Source organism: Limanda limanda, chromosome 5 (assembly GCF_963576545.1).
Source record: "Limanda limanda chromosome 5, fLimLim1.1, whole genome shotgun sequence".
NCBI lineage: Eukaryota > Metazoa > Chordata > Actinopteri > Pleuronectiformes > Pleuronectidae > Limanda > Limanda limanda.
The window spans coordinates 25,788,481-25,804,949 of record NC_083640.1 but is presented as its reverse complement, the minus strand read 5'-3'; the positions used below and the strand labels follow the sequence as shown (position 1 = coordinate 25,804,949).

Below are 16,469 nucleotides of genomic sequence, written 5' to 3'. Positions count from 1 at the left end.
ATCATCATCATCATCATCATCATCATCATCATCATCATCATCATCATGATGATTATGATTGTTATTATTATCATTATTGTTGTTGTTGTTAACATTCATATTGTTATTATGCTTCAAAAATGTATTATTCTGACTATGAGGTTTATTAAGTGACTGCTGGGCTATTATCATAGTCTAATACTAATAACATGGAGGGCCACTTCTGTGTTGAGAGTGTCATGTTTGTGATGACTAATGCTCCTAACAACTACTTATTAACCAAATTGATGAACTAATGCTTTTGTTGTATTTTTACACTCAACAACGCATCTTTATCTGTTATAAAGGTAATGTTATAAAAGTCAGTGGCATGAAGTAACTGTAAAATACTAATCCTTTACATAAAATATATTTTAGATCATTGCTGCACATGGCAATATGTCAAGGTTAAAGAAATGTGTTTTGTCATAATAATGATGATGATAATAATAACAATGTGTTTATACATTGTGCTGTCCCTATATAATTCTGACATTTAGGATAATGAGATGAATACCTTGCAGGGCTATTTGTGTATGGAAAGGGTCTGGTATCTGAGGACTACTGCTCCTACCAACTAGTGAATAATCACATTGATCACCTGATGTTTTTCTTTTCACTCTCAACGCACTGTTTTCTTCTGGGCTGGAGACGTCCCTCTCCATCCAGACCAGTAGGGGGCAGCAGCGGCGCAGCGGCAGCTGCAGCCTCCTTGAAGCTGGTACAAGGTGCGGCAGAGAAAAACAGAGCGGACAGCATCGCTAGCTCGCGGCTAGTTCGCCTGACGTTTATTATTTCAGTCCCCGCTTCGCTCCAAAGACAACAACGTTGGATGTGTATATCTTTTTCTTAAGTGCGGTGTTTTAGTAGATTATTAGTTTGTCCAAAGCGTCGACGTGCGGCTCGAGCAGAAGCAGGGGTCACATCCACATCTTCCCCCTCAGCCCAAGCTAGCGCCAGGTAGCCGATGCTCGGATAGCTAGCGGACTAGCTTCACCACTGAGTTCACGCCAAGACCCTGATTTGACTCCAGCGCTGCGATGGCTGATGTTGACAAGCTGAACATAGACAGTATCATCCAGCGGCTTTTAGAAGGTAAGAGGACGGGGGGGGGGGGGGGGTTGTTCACATGCTGCTGTGACGCGCGAACAGCGGCTAAAGATCCACTGGCGCATGTTTGTCAACATTTTGTGGAACAACTAGCCACTAGCCGTTATTATTCTACGATGCTGACGTCATTTTAAACATAACGTGTCTCTTGGTTTGTAATGTTAGTGTAATCTGAAGGACATCAAATCCACCCGGTCTAACACCCAACTGTATTACACATTCACACACACACTGTCAGTATCATTGCGCAGTCAGGCGCCTCATGTAGCTCACTGTATGATCACACTCAGCCCGGAGCTGCTGTGTACCAGGCAGTGTGAACTTAAGCTCGACTGTGTGTGCTGACTGTTTGTTGTCGTGCCGCAGTCCGAGGAGCAAAGCCTGGCAAGAATGTGCAGCTCCAGGAGAACGAGATCCGTGGATTGTGCCTCAAGTCCAGGGAGATCTTCCTCAGCCAGCCCATCCTTCTGGAGCTGGAGGCCCCACTCAAGATCTGTGGTACGTATGGTTTGTATGTGTGTCCGTCAGAAAATAATGGATGACAACTGTATCTGTAGTCATGGGAGAAGCATATCTGGTTTCATTTCCAAATGGAGACGATTACAAATAATGACTCATAAGACAACTGTGTGTTATTGGATTTGCTGCTGTGGATGTATAAAGTTATCCTTGTGCTTATAGGTGACATCCACGGGCAATACTATGATCTGCTGAGGCTGTTTGAGTATGGAGGCTTCCCTCCAGAGAGCAACTACCTGTTCTTGGGCGACTACGTGGACAGGGGGAAGCAGTCTCTGGAAACCATCTGTCTTCTGCTGGCCTACAAGATTAAATACCCTGAGAACTTCTTCCTGCTTAGGGGAAACCATGAGTGTGCTTCAATCAACAGAATATATGGTTTCTATGATGAGTGTGAGTAACATTTACTGAAGTCGGTGACTAAAATGTAATGTGCCATTGACAGGATCAGAGTTTTTAATAAGTTGCATAAGTGCGCTTATAAGTCAAATATATAAAGTCGTAAAGGCGTTACACCTACGCAACATCAGTGGAAGAAGTGTTATTATTGTTATGAGATAAAGAATTCTTATCTGTTTTGATGTCTTGATGTTTTAGGTAAAAGAAGATACAACATCAAACTCTGGAAGACCTTCACAGATTGTTTTAACTGCCTTCCTATCTCCGCCATTGTTGATGAGAAGATCTTTTGCTGCCACGGGGGTGGGTTCTTTTTTTCTGGTGTCGTCCACATCTTGTGGAGAGCAACCCTCATATTTAAATAAATTCCACCGTTGTTTAGTTACGTGCAGAAACGTTCACCCTTTGCCGTCAGCTGTTCTCATTTGTCCTTCAGTAATGCTGTTTCGCAGTTTTTGAGTTGACGTAGGCTTCACCCACGTGTGATGGCTAATGACCTCAATATCAGTGTGTTTATTTGTCCTTTCCCTGCTGTTCCATCTAGGACTGTCACCTGACCTTCAGTCCATGGAGCAGATCAGACGCATCATGCGCCCCACTGATGTGCCTGACCAGGGTCTGCTGTGCGATCTGCTCTGGTCTGATCCGGACAAGGATGTTTTGGGCTGGGGGGAGAACGACCGAGGTGTATCTTTTACCTTTGGCTCAGAGGTGGTGGCCAAGTTTCTGCACAAACATGATCTCGATCTGATCTGTCGTGCCCATCAGGTAATCGCAAGCCTCTTTTCCACTGTAAACAGCATTGTGATTATGTAATGGGGCTCTGTAATGGTGGGTCATTAGACACTGATACACTTGATTCGAGGAAAGCAGTACGTCACACATTGTGCAAAGAACTCCATACACACTGTGTACACATTGTTTCCCAGGCTGGAAGAGAGTAAAGGCTGAAAAAATATTACACAGGATTTTGTGTGGCACCAAGAACGCCTTCTGACTCCTGTAACCTGTCTTTTCTATTCTTATCTCACCCTCAGGTCGTTGAGGATGGCTACGAATTTTTTGCAAAGAGGCAGCTTGTCACTTTGTTCTCAGCCCCCAACTATTGTGGGGAGTTTGACAATGCTGGTGCTATGATGAGCGTGGACGAGACTCTCATGTGCTCCTTCCAGGTGATGTCTCCGCTTGTGCATCATTGGTCAAACATAACTCAACTGCTCATACAACATTCATTTAAAAAAAAAATTAAAAATCAGTTATTGTAATGGAGTTATTTTATGTTCAATTTAGTTATATTTATCGATTTTAAAACTTATTTTTAAGATTCAGAAATGTAAAAATTTACAGAAAACTGTCAAATATTTTTCTTCTTTGAATCTCACCCCCTCAACTCTATATTCCTTTTGTAGATTTTGAAACCAGCTGAGAAGAAGAAGCCCAACGGCAGCCGTCCCGTGACTCCACCTCGCAACATGGTCACCAAGCAGGCCAAGAAATGAAGGGGCCGTGTGTGGAGGCAAATCTCCGGAGTCTCACTCCTCTGTTCTGCTTTCGTCTTCTGCATTCGAAGGATCGGTAATTCTTCATGCTGCCAATACTGAAAGGATATCCACTCCTACACGATGAAAGCAAATGTTTTTGTTGTTTTGTCCACAGGGGTAAATTGATATGTCACCATGAAAACCTCAGGTGTTTTGCACTCCATTTTGCAGCTAGTCTTTGCCACATATGACTGTTCAATCAGGAAAATATAACAATATGGCTACTTATGCACAGGAATGCCTTGTTTGAAGCTGTGCACAATTTTTCCAGTTTGTTTCATATTTTATTTTGTTTGTCATCTTTTTCCCCATTGTTAATAATGGGTATTAAAGGTTATAAAAGCCCATTGGGGAAAGTCACAAACACCTGTTTACTTCGTTCAACTTTATTTACAGTTAATTTAGTCTGTGTTGTAGAACATTGACTTCACATTGCATCATCACATTTTTAAACAAGTCTTGTGCAAAACTAATGAATAAGAAAGCACTCTTGTAATGTCTAAATCTTTCTAATAAACTTCGAGTGTATTTTAGGGGGAAATTGGTTTCTGGGTGTCTCTTGTTCCTATGCTACAATGTTTGTTTACCAAGAACCATTTTATTTTCCAATATTTATCTTAGATCTGACACGAAATAAACTCACATACAACAACAGCGTGGAACACATAACAGGAATTAAAAAAAATATTTTTCGAAGTAAAAGAAATTGCAGCAATAATTCAAGATTCAAGAGTTTATTATCATATGCCCAACAATAACATTAAGCAGTCGCTGGCAATTAAATTCTTGAGTCACAGGCTCTCTTCTAGCAATGCTCAAGTAATAACAACCAAAAAACAAAATTTGAATAAAATATTATAAATAGAATAATGGATAAGACCCTGTAGCAGTAATAACTTGTAACAGATATTCTGTTCCAAAATAATAACAGTGGACTGAAAATCTAAGTTTCCCAAGACCCCTTCATGTCAGAACGGGCTCTTCCATCAGACAGAATATATTCTGCAAAGTACAATTCACACTGTTAAATAGGTGAATTACCCAAGAAATGTTATTTGTGTTATTTTTATTATTTCTACGACACACAAGCTTATTCTCACGTGTCCTGTTATCCCCTCGGTTTCCTTTCTTTTCTTTCTACCCGTGACACCTCTCAGCACATGGTTTTATAACCTGTGAATAAGATGCGACTGAATAGTGTTACGTCCTTATAAGGAAGCGTGGGTTGCGTAATGTCGTGTCGTCACAGCGGTCACAAGACCCAGCAGAGAGAGAGAGAGGTGAGGGGAGGACGGCTGTGTGTGTATCCCAGCGGCTGAGCAGGCAGCGTGGCTATGGAGAACCAGCACCTTCGGCTCTTCTGGAGCGGACCGGGCGACTGTTCCCTCTGAGTTTCTCCCGGCTTTAGTGCTACGCTCCCCCGCGGCTCGTGTCTCCTCCACCCGGGGGGAAGAGGGCTTGTTGTCCCGGTGCGTGGCGGCTGCTGTCGGCTGCGGTGCCTGCGTGTGTAGCGCATCCTCCAGCCCGGGTTAGCGGTTTAGCTCGGGACAAAAACACTGCGCTCCCCGTCGACGCTGGGCTAGCAGGGGCTGCTCGCTAGCTAGCTCGGCGGTGAGGGGGGGATGTTGTCCGTGCTGTCCTACGGGAGACTGGTGGCCCGAGCGGTCCTCGGAGGACTCTCTCAGACGGACAGCCGAGACTACAGCCTGGTGACGGCGAGCTGCGGCTTCGGGAAGGACTTCCGGAAAGGCATCCTGAAGAAAGGCATGTGCTACGGGGACGACGCGTGCTTCATCGCCCGACACAGGTCCGCAGATGTGCTGGGTGAGTCGTCTTTGTTTGGTTCTCTGTGGAGACATCAGCCAGGCGTCTGTCTGTGTTGTGCCAGAGGTGACAGGTCAAAGGTCACCGCCTCCAGCCCAGCTCATGTGCACAGTGTGGGGTTTCAATGTATTCCTAATTATGTGTTCACGTGGGTGTTTAGAATCGCTTGAAAACTAAGATTTCCTGCGTGTTCTTGACCTTAATACATCGTTATTGTCTTCATGTTGTTGTTTTTGACATGTGAGTGTGATTTGTGTCAAATCATCTAGTGTGGCCCTTGAAGGATCATATAGAATTCAAACAGGCTTGATAGGAACAATGTCCCCCAGCCCTATGTTACCTTAAGGCCACAGATTATTTTACTTGTGTGTAAAGAGAGGAGGGAAGCAAAGGGTTCACTGATCAACTGCTAGATGGCAATTAATCCTTCAAGCTTTATTTAGGCTTGTTGTATTAAAATACAAAATTATAAATGAGTCAATATAGCACTAAAATATACAATACAATCATCAAACAGTGATTGAAAAGGCACACAGACATTTGTTCCAGTGTTTCCAGGAACAAGATATGTTACTGTTGTCTCGTTTAAGGCTCTAATAATAATTTTTGTCAGTTAATCGAAACATAAAGTTGTGCAATACTATTTTTACCCCATTCAGTGGTCAATACAATCATGCACTCTTTTGCCAGCTTTATATATATATAAAATATTGCTTTATCTGTTGTTGTCCCTTATAATTTGAAAATTTTGGAGATGCACAGCAAATTTCATTGTACAAGTAAACATGACACTTAAGGGATTTTATTCGGTTATTCTAACATCACTGCACAGTTGTTGTTCAGTATTGATCACAGAGATACACTCTTGTAATAAACAAACTTGACCCTGAACCTCTTGAGCTCATTCCTCAAACCAAATGTCTAGAGTAAACAACAACTGAGCAAGGCCTTAAAGTCTGCAGAATGGAAGGTTGATCTAAGATTAATCCACAGAAGCCTCATATAATCTCATGTAAACAACAAGCTTTTTAATATCTCTGCTAATCTACATTACATCTCTGCACACTGAGTTAATCAAGACTTGCGAGGAAATATGAAAAACCAGGGCATTGTTTACATCAGGTGGTTTCTGGATGGTTTCTGGGGGGGGGATGAGTTGCAGAGTTGCGTGTGTGCTCCTCTGGCCGGCCTGGCTCTCTGCTGCATTCTGCCACAGAGCAGACGCAGTGGGCCGTCCTTGTATGGTCAGCCAGGCAGATGCTGGCGTCCCGCGAGTAATGAGACTAAAGTTTCCTTTCTAGGAAAATCTTGGACCCGGCCAAAGGCTCCTCTGGGAACATGTGAGCCTATTAACTTTCAAATCAGACAATTAAACCCTTAGAACTTAATTCTGTAGAAAAAAAAGACAAGGGCTTCAATTATGAAAAATCTGCTTTTAGCTCAGGGTGCAGAGTGTAATGTATCAGGAGAGTGTGAGAGATAAATGTTATTGGTGGGCCTGAAATGCTTGAAAAAAAAACCTGCATTTTTAATTATCCCCTCCAAATGACCAGTGGGACTTTATAAACAGGGTTCCTTCGGTCATGAAAAGTCATGGTATTGTAAAATGTGTATTTCCAGGCCTGGAAATTTGTTATATTCATATTTTCATGTCGTTCATTTACACTGAGTTTTAAATAATTCATATGCTTTTAAAGAAAAACGCTCAAAATATATGCAGGCATACGCTCTCATACAAGCATATGCGTAAGGTTTATTGTATGCCTTGGAATTCTCATTGCTAGTTTAAATATTACATTTTGTCACTTTTTCATGTATACACAGAGATTTCACAAAAAGTTTGGACATGGAAATTTGGTTTAAAGTTGTTGAAAATTCATGGAAACGTCATGGAAATCCATTGGTCAAAATGTGTAAGAACCCTCTATATAACATTATCAGAATTAACTGAAAGCACCACAGGTCAAAGACCTTGCTCACGGATGCAGGTGGTTTCACTCGGTCTGTGTCAGTTCCTTATTTTAAGAAACAGTTTTTTGTATAACGTGTTTCCTTCTTCACGTCTGTGAAAGTTTCTGTTGTTTTTCTGTGTTGTGCAGCTGCGTGAAATCCTTCTTGTGTCTCTCTCGTCAAACTAGTCTGAGGAATGTCAACAACGGTTACTGTAGTCATGTTCTCATTGTCACTTCCAATCTGTATTGTCTTAATGGGAACATTTGGTTCCCTGTGGGCTCACAACATTCAGCATTGTGTCAAATATATGATGGAAGCTGTTTTTTTTAACTAAATGTAGAGGAAGAAAATTTAAGTTGCAGTTATTGAATCAACACCTTTCTGTGTTATGATTTTTTTTTTGGTAGGTGTGGCAGATGGGGTAGGTGGCTGGCGAGACTACGGCGTGGACCCGTCCCAGTTCTCGGGGACGCTGATGAAGACATGCGAGAGGCTGGTGAAGGAAGGTCGCTTCGTTCCCACCAACCCCGTGGGAATCCTCACCAGCAGCTACTACGAGCTGCTGCAGAACAAAGTGCCGCTGCTGGGTGAGTGCAGAAAGTTTGGAGACCACTTATATTAGTTTTAAAGCAACATTCAAGTTGGGAAATACTCCATGTTTCTGAGAATAGATCCTGTAAGTATGGTCTGGTACATGTACACTGTCTTGTAACTCAATACAGTTTCCAAGGCTTCTCAAGTCTCATTTTCCGAAGCACTTGTTTTAGACATGTTTTCATTGGACCACCGACTCCTTGCCCCCCCCCCCCCCCCCCCCCCTTGGTGTCGTTCACCTGGTTTAAATGCTCACTAAACTCATATAGAGCCTCCTGAGCCATACACTCTGCTGGACAGTGTAGCCTACCTATGCCTGCCTATGAAACCGTGCACTTTCCTTGTGGTTTGTGTCGGAGTTCACTATTTAAAGTTGGGTTGTTTGTTTCCGACTGTTCAGATTAGTGGTGGCTGGATGGAGATTTTTGCAACATGACTCAGAGAACAGCCAGATCCGATTAAGAAATCCTGGGAATGTCCCAAGTCCCTGCCTGCCCCGTGCAGTTCACTTCCATGACCCCTTTCCTCCTTTGCACCACTTCCCGACAAAGAAGCATGCACAAACACAAAGCATCAACTGAAGGAGTGTTTTTACTATCAGCGCTCTGTCTTCGTTAGTTTTCAGTACTTTTCCACCCCGTTATCACATGTGCAGCAGGGCAGACAACACTGCATTGTGCTGCTAACTTCACAGCCGAGGGAATGTTCTTGAGGCGGGCGGCGTGTGTAATTGTGCTGAGGGAAAACAGAGGAGACGGGAGAGTGAGTCACCGTGCGTGAGAGGTTCTGAAGGTCGAACCCAGAGAGCGTATGTCGGAGTGCCAGATGAATCATCAGCAGGGTGTGGCAGCACGCTGTCCGCCTGCTCCACCAGCTCATGTTTCCTCTTCACCATCTCCCAGATGGTGGAACTCACAAAAACAGTTCAAACTGCTAGTTTGTGTATTCAGGCTAACTTCAGTCATCAGTCTCCCTAATGCACTTTAGATAGGCATCTCTCTGAGGAGCTGTACAAAGTCAACAAGAGGAAAAGTTGGGGTTTATTTTGTTTGCAGCTTTTTTTCCATTTTTTCTTTTCATGAAAGGATAGATTTTAAATGTTTTGGAGGTATTGTTGTCTTTATTGATAGGACAAAAAACTCCCTCGGGGTATTTTATGTTGAAGGCCAGCAGCAGACAAATGGTTTCCAGAGACTGCTTCCCCCTGTCCAAATAGTGTCCCAGGATCAGGTAGTTGCTAAACAATCATGCTTTTGAAATACAACTATGGAGATTTTAAAAAAATATTTGAAACTGCATTTTCAGTGTTTTCATGTAGACATGATAAAAAGAGCTTTTGACTTGTAATGTCCTTGTTGTTAGCCAACTGAAAGCATGAATAACCTTTCTTCCTGCCTCTGATTGGCCATAGTGGCTTCATGATGAGGGTTCTATTGCTGCCTGTTGCTTTAGCATGCTCTTTATAACGAGGAAGAAACCCCTTATTTTAACAGATGTTATGACTTGTCACAAGGAAAAGCACAGGTATAAATAATGAAATAAATAGCAAATAATGAAAATGTCTTTGTGTATTTATTAAGAAGAAGCTTTTGCAAAAGCATGGAACCAGAGCTCTGCACAGCTCACTGTCAGAGAGTCGAATAAAGAGAGAGAGAGAAATGACCCTTGGATGAGGGAGGCAGTTTAGAGCTTACTGTAATGAACAATTTGTATTAAAGTGTTATTTGAGACTACCTGAAAGAGAGGGTTTATGTAATGGTGAAATTTCTATGACACAGGGTGCTGTCACAGACATGTTTTACTGTGACACATGGATGAAAAATGTTGATAGTAACACCTCCTTTTCCTTAAAGTACAAACTTCTCGACTCGCACATGGACATTTTACTGACGCAGCTTTGCTTGATGATCATTGATGTAGCAGTCAAACATGATCGGTCCATTCTGACTGGTTCCTGTACTTTCATGTACAAGGAGACTCATGTTATAGAAACCTGGCTTGGTTGTGGTCTGCAGTTAGTGCATTATAATACTGGTTATCCCATCTGTTCTCATTTCAAAACGACATGCAGTTTCCCAGTGCTTTTAGAATTCTCATTTCTGTTTTTCAGTTGTTACAATCATCTGTATCCTGCCAATGATCTACTGATGATGATTACAGCCTATTTGCATTTTAGTATATTTCAAACTTTTGAATTGAAATTGAAAAGTAATAAGTGTGTCTGCTTGATGTCTGCAGGTAGCAGCACAGCCTGCATCGTGGTGTTGGACAGACAGAGCCACCAGCTGCACACAGCCAACCTTGGAGACTCGGGCTTCCTGGTGGTGCGGGGAGGGGAGGTGGTCCACCGCTCAGACGAGCAGCAGCACTACTTCAACACGCCCTTCCAGCTGTCCATCGCCCCCCCCGGGGCTGAGGGCGCCGTCCTCAGTGACAGGTGAGACACCCGACAGGGGGAACTACCCTGCATCTGCTGTAGTCACACCTTAACTGAACTTGGTCCATTGAGCCGTTCTCAGACATGAACTCTTGAGAATGCTCTCACGTTGAGGTCTGTTTTACTATTGGCCAACAGAAGCCTCTCTCTCAGACATTTGCGTTGTCACAGACAAGCCTCGGGAGATTATCCAGATTTCAATGCATGTCTGCAAGCAGCTTTGGGGACAGCACATGCAGGAGGAGCACATGTACTGAATAGTTAATTGAACAGTGGAAGGACAGCAGATCATACATACATTCAGCACAGCAGATGTGACAAAGCCCAACACATCCCTATAACAACACACATCACGTGCACACAAAGACAAAGGCTCTTAGCTGCAGTAAACTGCCCATTAGAACATTCAGTCCCTCGCATGCAGCAGTGTGTAGTGAAAGTAGCGACACTGTTGTACTGTGTTGAGCTGAGAGTAGCAGTGTGTCGGGGGCGGGGGGGCACGTGCTGCGGTGTCTCGTCAGTGTGGCGTGCTGAGCAGCAGTAGTCGTCAGCAGGGCGGCTGCTGGATGTTTGCCAAGCTTTCCCTCTCACCCTTGTCAAAGTCTGTGTGGCCTCATGGGTCAAGTGAAGTGGCTGCAGCCAATCCTGCACCAGCGGCCACACCTTTTCACTCACTCTGTCCCTAACTCAGGTTCACTATTCTGACAGAAAATGAACGAGAACTTATTACCGAGAATTTACCTATCGAGCGTTCATTTGATTTCTTGTAAATGACCCCAGTTTAGTTTCAGCGGACGCACAATGGGTTCCACTGGCTGTTGTGGTTTTAATGTGATTCTTTTCATTTTTGTGCTTAGTCATTTAGTTGAAGGATTTAGTGCAAGAGCAGATTAAGCTTTCAGACTGAGGGCAGCCTCAGTCTGAAAGCTGCCAAAAGAAGAATCCAGGGGTCAAAACTGAAGTGCATTAATGTCCTTCCTGCGACAGAGGGAGAATGGAGCATGTTGATGTCGTAGAGAGAGACTCTGAAAACATGCACCTGAAGAAGAGATATGTTTTCAAGCTCAACATGCAGGGGACTGGTTATTTATAATGCATTGTGGGAAAATTACAGTTGCAAATGTTTAAGTTGTCCTGCAGTACGGTTGTGAAATGTATCTAGGTTGTATGGTCAGAGAGTAAACAATCTTCTTGTTAGGACTGAAAATCAGACATCACTGCAGCACTGTGTTTGGAATGATCAGGCTAGAAAAAATAGCAAAAATTGAGTAACATGAGTACGACTAAAACTCACAGCCTGGTTTCGAACTCCATCCAAACCAGATTTCTGATTTATCATTGTAATTATCTGTGTTTTTAGATCATTAGGGTCACAAGGGACTATGGCTCAATGACAGGTTTAACAATGGATGACAAATGCAGACATGGCAGCTAATTCAGTCCTTCTACAACTGCTCATAAAATGTATAAACTTACAAGGGATATGCTCCATCTTGTCTTATGTTCTATAATTATAAACAGATTCTGCATGTGAATATGTAGAATCTGTAGGCTTCAAGGTTCTGTTTCTAGTTAGACCAATCACGGTTACACTAGAAGCCCCGAAATATTGGGTTCCCATATTGTGTGTGCACTAGTCTTGTTCTGAGACTTTACCCGCCTGCAGGGGAAAGCTTTTTCAGTTTTTTCAGTTCAGCTTCACCTGAATCCCAGGACAGGCTGCTTCTAGGAGCTGTGGCTCCATGTGTCTTGATGCAGTTTGAAGACAGTTTGTACTGACGCCTCGGACAGTCGTGACTGATGAGGGGCTGTACAGCAGGGGGCATTTTCCAAGAAGCAAACTTGACACTGGCAGACTAACTTGGTTCCTGCCTCCATGTGTTTGTTGCTCCCCTCCTCATAATGGATGATAGCACCTTTTATCGGACCTGGGTGTTCTTTCCAAAACTGTCATGTGATGATTCCTGAATTATCCTCATTCGGCATGTGATTAGGTTTCCGTAGCCAAAGTGGAATATCTGCAGCAAGTGGGAGTCCAGCCTGTCGGTGCCGGTACATTCTCCTGTGGGGTAGAGTAACCTGCTGTAATCAGTGAGCATTCCTTCAGAATAAGAGAAGCTGGCCAGAGGCTCATGTTACTCTACCAAGTCCAACAGGACCGATTTACTGGGAGAACATTTCCATTCTAATAACACTGTTACCAAAATGAGAGCATTGCATGTGATCTCTGCCTGACTATATTGTGTCATTGCCTTCAGCCCTGACGCTGCAGACAGCTCCTCCTTCGACGTCCAGCTCGGTGACATCATCCTCACGGCCACCGATGGGCTCTTCGACAACATGCCCGACTACATGATCCTGCAGGAGCTGAAGAAGCTCAAGGCAAGTCCCAAACAGGTTTTCAGGTGGGAGGGGAATCCAAAATATGTCTGGAATACAAACATCACGCCTGCTTTGTTTTTATTGCTCCTCAGAACTCCAATTACGAGAGCATCCAGCAGACGGCCCGCAGCATTGCACAGCAGGCCCATGTTCTAGCATATGACCCCAACTACATGTCGCCTTTCGCACAGTTTGCCTGTGACAATGGACTGAATGTAAGAGGTGAGTGTCCCAGGTCCACGTGAAGCTAATCAACACTGAAACTTGTTTTTTATTTAAACTTAATTTATTCAGGCAGTCAAAGATTTTTTTCTTTTTCAAGAGACCTGAGAACAGGAGACATTCACAATCAGCAAATTAATACAACAAACAGTTGTTTAATAGAAGCAACAAGGATTAATTAAAACTATTTGAATATCAAAAACATCAGATAACAAAGATAAAATCACCAAAGGGAATGTAAGACCACTTCCATAGATATGAAAAGTGAGAACACAAAAGGGTTTTTAATCTCCACCATCTCACATGAACATTCACTGGGCATTCTGGTGTAAAACTGTAAGTTTATCACAATCTGCAACAGGAATTGTCACAGATTTCCTAAATAATCGTTTGCCCCCTACGCATGTAAACAGTTGTATGATTGTAAAATGCAGAATTAAACTGCACACTGGTGCTGTTAGCAAAGACAACAGGGTCCGCAACTCTTTCAATTATTGATCTATGTTGCGTTTTACACTAGTAGCTGATACATTTGTTCAGGAGGGCGTCATGTGATAGGAGCCTGACGACTCAGATAAATTCATATCATGAAAAAAAAGACTCACTCAGCAAGAGGCTTTTAGGTTTTTAGTGTCTGCATCATCGTTTCCCAAACATCTATGTTTGTCCTTACAAACTAAAATGTGCATTAAGACCATGAGCGTTCTCAAACTTCTCTGTTTTAGTGGCTCTAAAACTAGTAGTGTGGACGCAAGGCGTATCTGTAATATGTTTCCAAATGAAAACATATTAATGTGGATGTAGCCTAAAGCTGCAGTTGTGGGGCAGATTGCAACTTATTCCCCTAATCCCTACATGGCCCCTCATAAATGTTGAGTGTGCTAAAAATGTAAGTCGCTTTGGACAAAAGCGTCAGCTAAATGACATGTAATGTATTCCATTTAAAAGGTGCATAATACCTGAACCCAGTTCTGCCAACATTAATGCCAGTGTAGGGGATACCTAAGGTGATGTGGTTACTGGATTGTGACCTAATGCTCTTCAAAATGTCATGAATTGAGTGGAAAATGTCACATAACATGAATAGTTACTGGTTTTGAAACGTATGCATATGACGAGCCCCATCCTAACAGGACGCTGCTTTTTCTTGTCCAGGAGGAAAGCCGGATGACATCACGGTGCTGCTGTCCATAGTGGCAGAGTACACCGACTAGACTCTGCATGGAGTTGAGACAGGGGGGGGGCATCTGCCTTGGCAGGTGATGAACTGCTTTGATTCCTGCAGGTCAGGATGAAGGACTAACGTCAGATGCTTTCCTCCACCTCCGCCGGTACTGCTCTGCCTCAGCTCCCAGCTGGCAACCCCCCCACCCTCTAAAGAGAGTGTGAAGAGAAAAGCCTCCTACACACCCACTGCAGTGTGCTGCTGTACATCACAGAGCTGCTGCAGGAAGAGGAGCAGCAGCAGGACACCTCCTCCTGGCCCGGCTGCAGCGTTGGCATCTTTGCAGTGCTCCAGTGCTCAGTGGATAATCCCATTGGCCGAGATAAGTAGACGTTAGGCATGTGGGAGATGAGGAGCCTGTCTGACGAGGATAACCGTTCCCTGAGCAGGGAGGCGGTTGAGATTCAGAGACGGGGGAGGCAGATGTAGCCAGATGGTGGGTGGCAGGCTGTTGGAACAGCCCCCACACACTGGGCTTTGACACCAGTAGTGTCAAAAAATGGAAATGCACAGGAAACGGCAGCATTAGGGCTCAATAAATGGGAAGACTTGTGCAAGTGGATGTTCATCAAAGGGCCTGGACCCTTGTATGTGTGTGCAGGGAGCATATGTTAGATAGGATTATAGGACTTGTGTGCTGTTCTGGGATGTTTTGTAAAAGTTTGCAAAAAAGTAGCGTATGTGATGTTTCTACATGTGTGGTTAGTTACCTGGGGCAGGTTGATCCAATGAGATTTCATGAAGAAGATCGGCAGCTGCCTTTTCCAGACCAGTGAGTTCCTGACTTGCACACATTTTGATACTTCATGGGAAGGATATTTCTTTGTTGACAAGCCTGTGGAGATATATATTGGGTCAAACTGATGCCCTCCCTTTAATATCCCAGCTGCTGTTGCTGAGGTCTTGATTGTGATGACATGTAATGTGTGTGTGAATGTTTTCTGGTTGATGAATGTACTCGTGTGCTCGTCAGTGTGTATGAAGGATGTGAAGGCTACAGACTTCTCCATATCCACTGGGCTTAATTTGTCTTGCCGCCTTAAAACGCACAAGCTTGAAAAGCATATCTGAAAAATAGCTCAACACAGCGGACGTGGTCATGTGACCAAATGTATTTTTGTAACCTGTTTGGTTCAGTGGGGTTGTTGAATTGTTCGGACTGATCACCACATTGCAGTAGCTTTAGAAACTTGTTCACAATCAGTGTGGTCCCCTCTTCTCTCTCCTCTCTGCTGTAGAGCTCAAGCGGCACATTCATAACGTCAGGTCACTGCAGGTTTCAAGTGAAAAATGTTCATAGTGTTTCCATTACATCACCACAGATGTGCACTTTGCATTTCCTACACTTCTTACCCACAGTTAAACCACATTTCTTTAGAAAATCCATATTTATTCTTAATGTTATGATGATAATGTGCCTTGTATCAGGTGTCTGTGATATTGGCAGAAATGTCCGTAATTCTTTGAAATGCCCGACCCTGTGTCGGATACAGAGCCTGAAACTGTCAAAGTAGCCATAAGAGACCAAACAGCTTTTCCCATCATGCCCTTATATCTTAACACTGGGCGTTTTTCATCCATAGCAACATTCAACATTCGTTTTTCTCTTGAAATCTGCTGCTCTGTCTGCACTTGCTCCGGAGCTTAGGAATAGTGATAAAGCCATCATCCCCTGCTTAGAAAATCCTCCACATCACTGTTTACAATCTGCACTGGGAGACGGCAGATTCAGACGTCTCTGTGAGATGAGCCTGACGGGCAAGGAAGAGCAGATTTGGGCCGAGGGAGCAGCTAACACTTAAAATGTGAGTTTAAACTGTTAAAGCACTGAGGACAATCTAACTAGCCTTAATTTTACAAAGCAATTCTCCCAGTCAGACCTGGTGGTTCCTGCTCCCTGGCTCCTCCCTGTCGTCTCCCTTCCACCACATCTCTCTACTTTGTTAATACCACAGCATGGACCCCACTGTATCCAGATCTGTTCTCTGTGAAGAAGCATTTTCAGATCTGTACAATATATGAATAAAGGGTGTAGTATTTATTATCCTGTTGTGTTTGGTGTCTTTGATGTCAGTGTCAACCGGCTGTCAGAAGCACGAGTATTGCAGAGTACATCAAAGAGGTATTTTTTTCACAGGCTCATGTTACATCCCTCTAAGGCGGAACTTTCCCATCATCCCATCTGTCCCATTTAACTCTTTATAGTGTGTATTTCACTGAAGTCAGGCCAGTATAAGATCAATGT

General features: G+C 43.5%; 2 protein-coding genes across 3 annotated transcripts; both read left to right on the top strand.

Moving 5' to 3' along the window:
• The first annotated feature begins 719 nt into the window (after positions 1-719).
• Positions 720-4,128, top strand: LOC133001233 (serine/threonine-protein phosphatase PP1-gamma catalytic subunit A). 2 transcript variants are annotated; one of them, XM_061070752.1, is made up of 7 exons: positions 720-1,121; positions 1,467-1,626; positions 1,810-2,040; positions 2,245-2,349; positions 2,591-2,814; positions 3,084-3,218; positions 3,456-4,128. In XM_061070752.1, the coding sequence occupies exons 1-7, from the start codon at positions 1,059-1,061 to the stop codon at positions 3,543-3,545; spliced, it is 1,008 nt and encodes a 335-aa protein (XP_060926735.1). In that variant the 5' UTR covers positions 720-1,058; the 3' UTR covers positions 3,546-4,128. The 2 variants fall into 2 exon arrangements, with proteins under 2 accessions (XP_060926735.1, XP_060926734.1); XM_061070751.1 differs by having other exon boundaries at positions 721-1,113; positions 1,495-1,626.
• Positions 4,129-4,849: 721 nt separating this feature from the next.
• pptc7a (protein phosphatase targeting COQ7 a) lies at positions 4,850-16,268 on the top strand. The gene is made up of 6 exons (XM_061070753.1): positions 4,850-5,411; positions 7,772-7,951; positions 10,197-10,395; positions 12,654-12,777; positions 12,870-12,999; positions 14,155-16,268. Exons 1-6 carry the CDS (start codon positions 5,210-5,212, stop codon positions 14,211-14,213), a joined length of 894 nt encoding a protein of 297 aa, XP_060926736.1. The 5' UTR covers positions 4,850-5,209; the 3' UTR covers positions 14,214-16,268.
• The last annotated feature ends 201 nt before the right edge of the window (positions 16,269-16,469 follow it).

Coding starts and splice junctions, on each gene's coding strand:
- LOC133001233 (XM_061070752.1), top strand. CDS start 1,059: ATGGCTGATGTTGACAAGCTGAACATAGACAGTATCATCCAGCGGCTT. Junction 1,627..1,809: donor GGCCCCACTCAAGATCTGTG/GTACGTATGGTT, acceptor TTGTGCTTATAG/GTGACATCCACGGGCAATAC. Junction 2,350..2,590: donor GATCTTTTGCTGCCACGGGG/GTGGGTTCTTTT, acceptor TGTTCCATCTAG/GACTGTCACCTGACCTTCAG.
- pptc7a (XM_061070753.1), top strand. CDS start 5,210: ATGTTGTCCGTGCTGTCCTACGGGAGACTGGTGGCCCGAGCGGTCCTC. Junction 12,778..12,869: donor AGGAGCTGAAGAAGCTCAAG/GCAAGTCCCAAA, acceptor ATTGCTCCTCAG/AACTCCAATTACGAGAGCAT. Junction 13,000..14,154: donor CAATGGACTGAATGTAAGAG/GTGAGTGTCCCA, acceptor TTTCTTGTCCAG/GAGGAAAGCCGGATGACATC.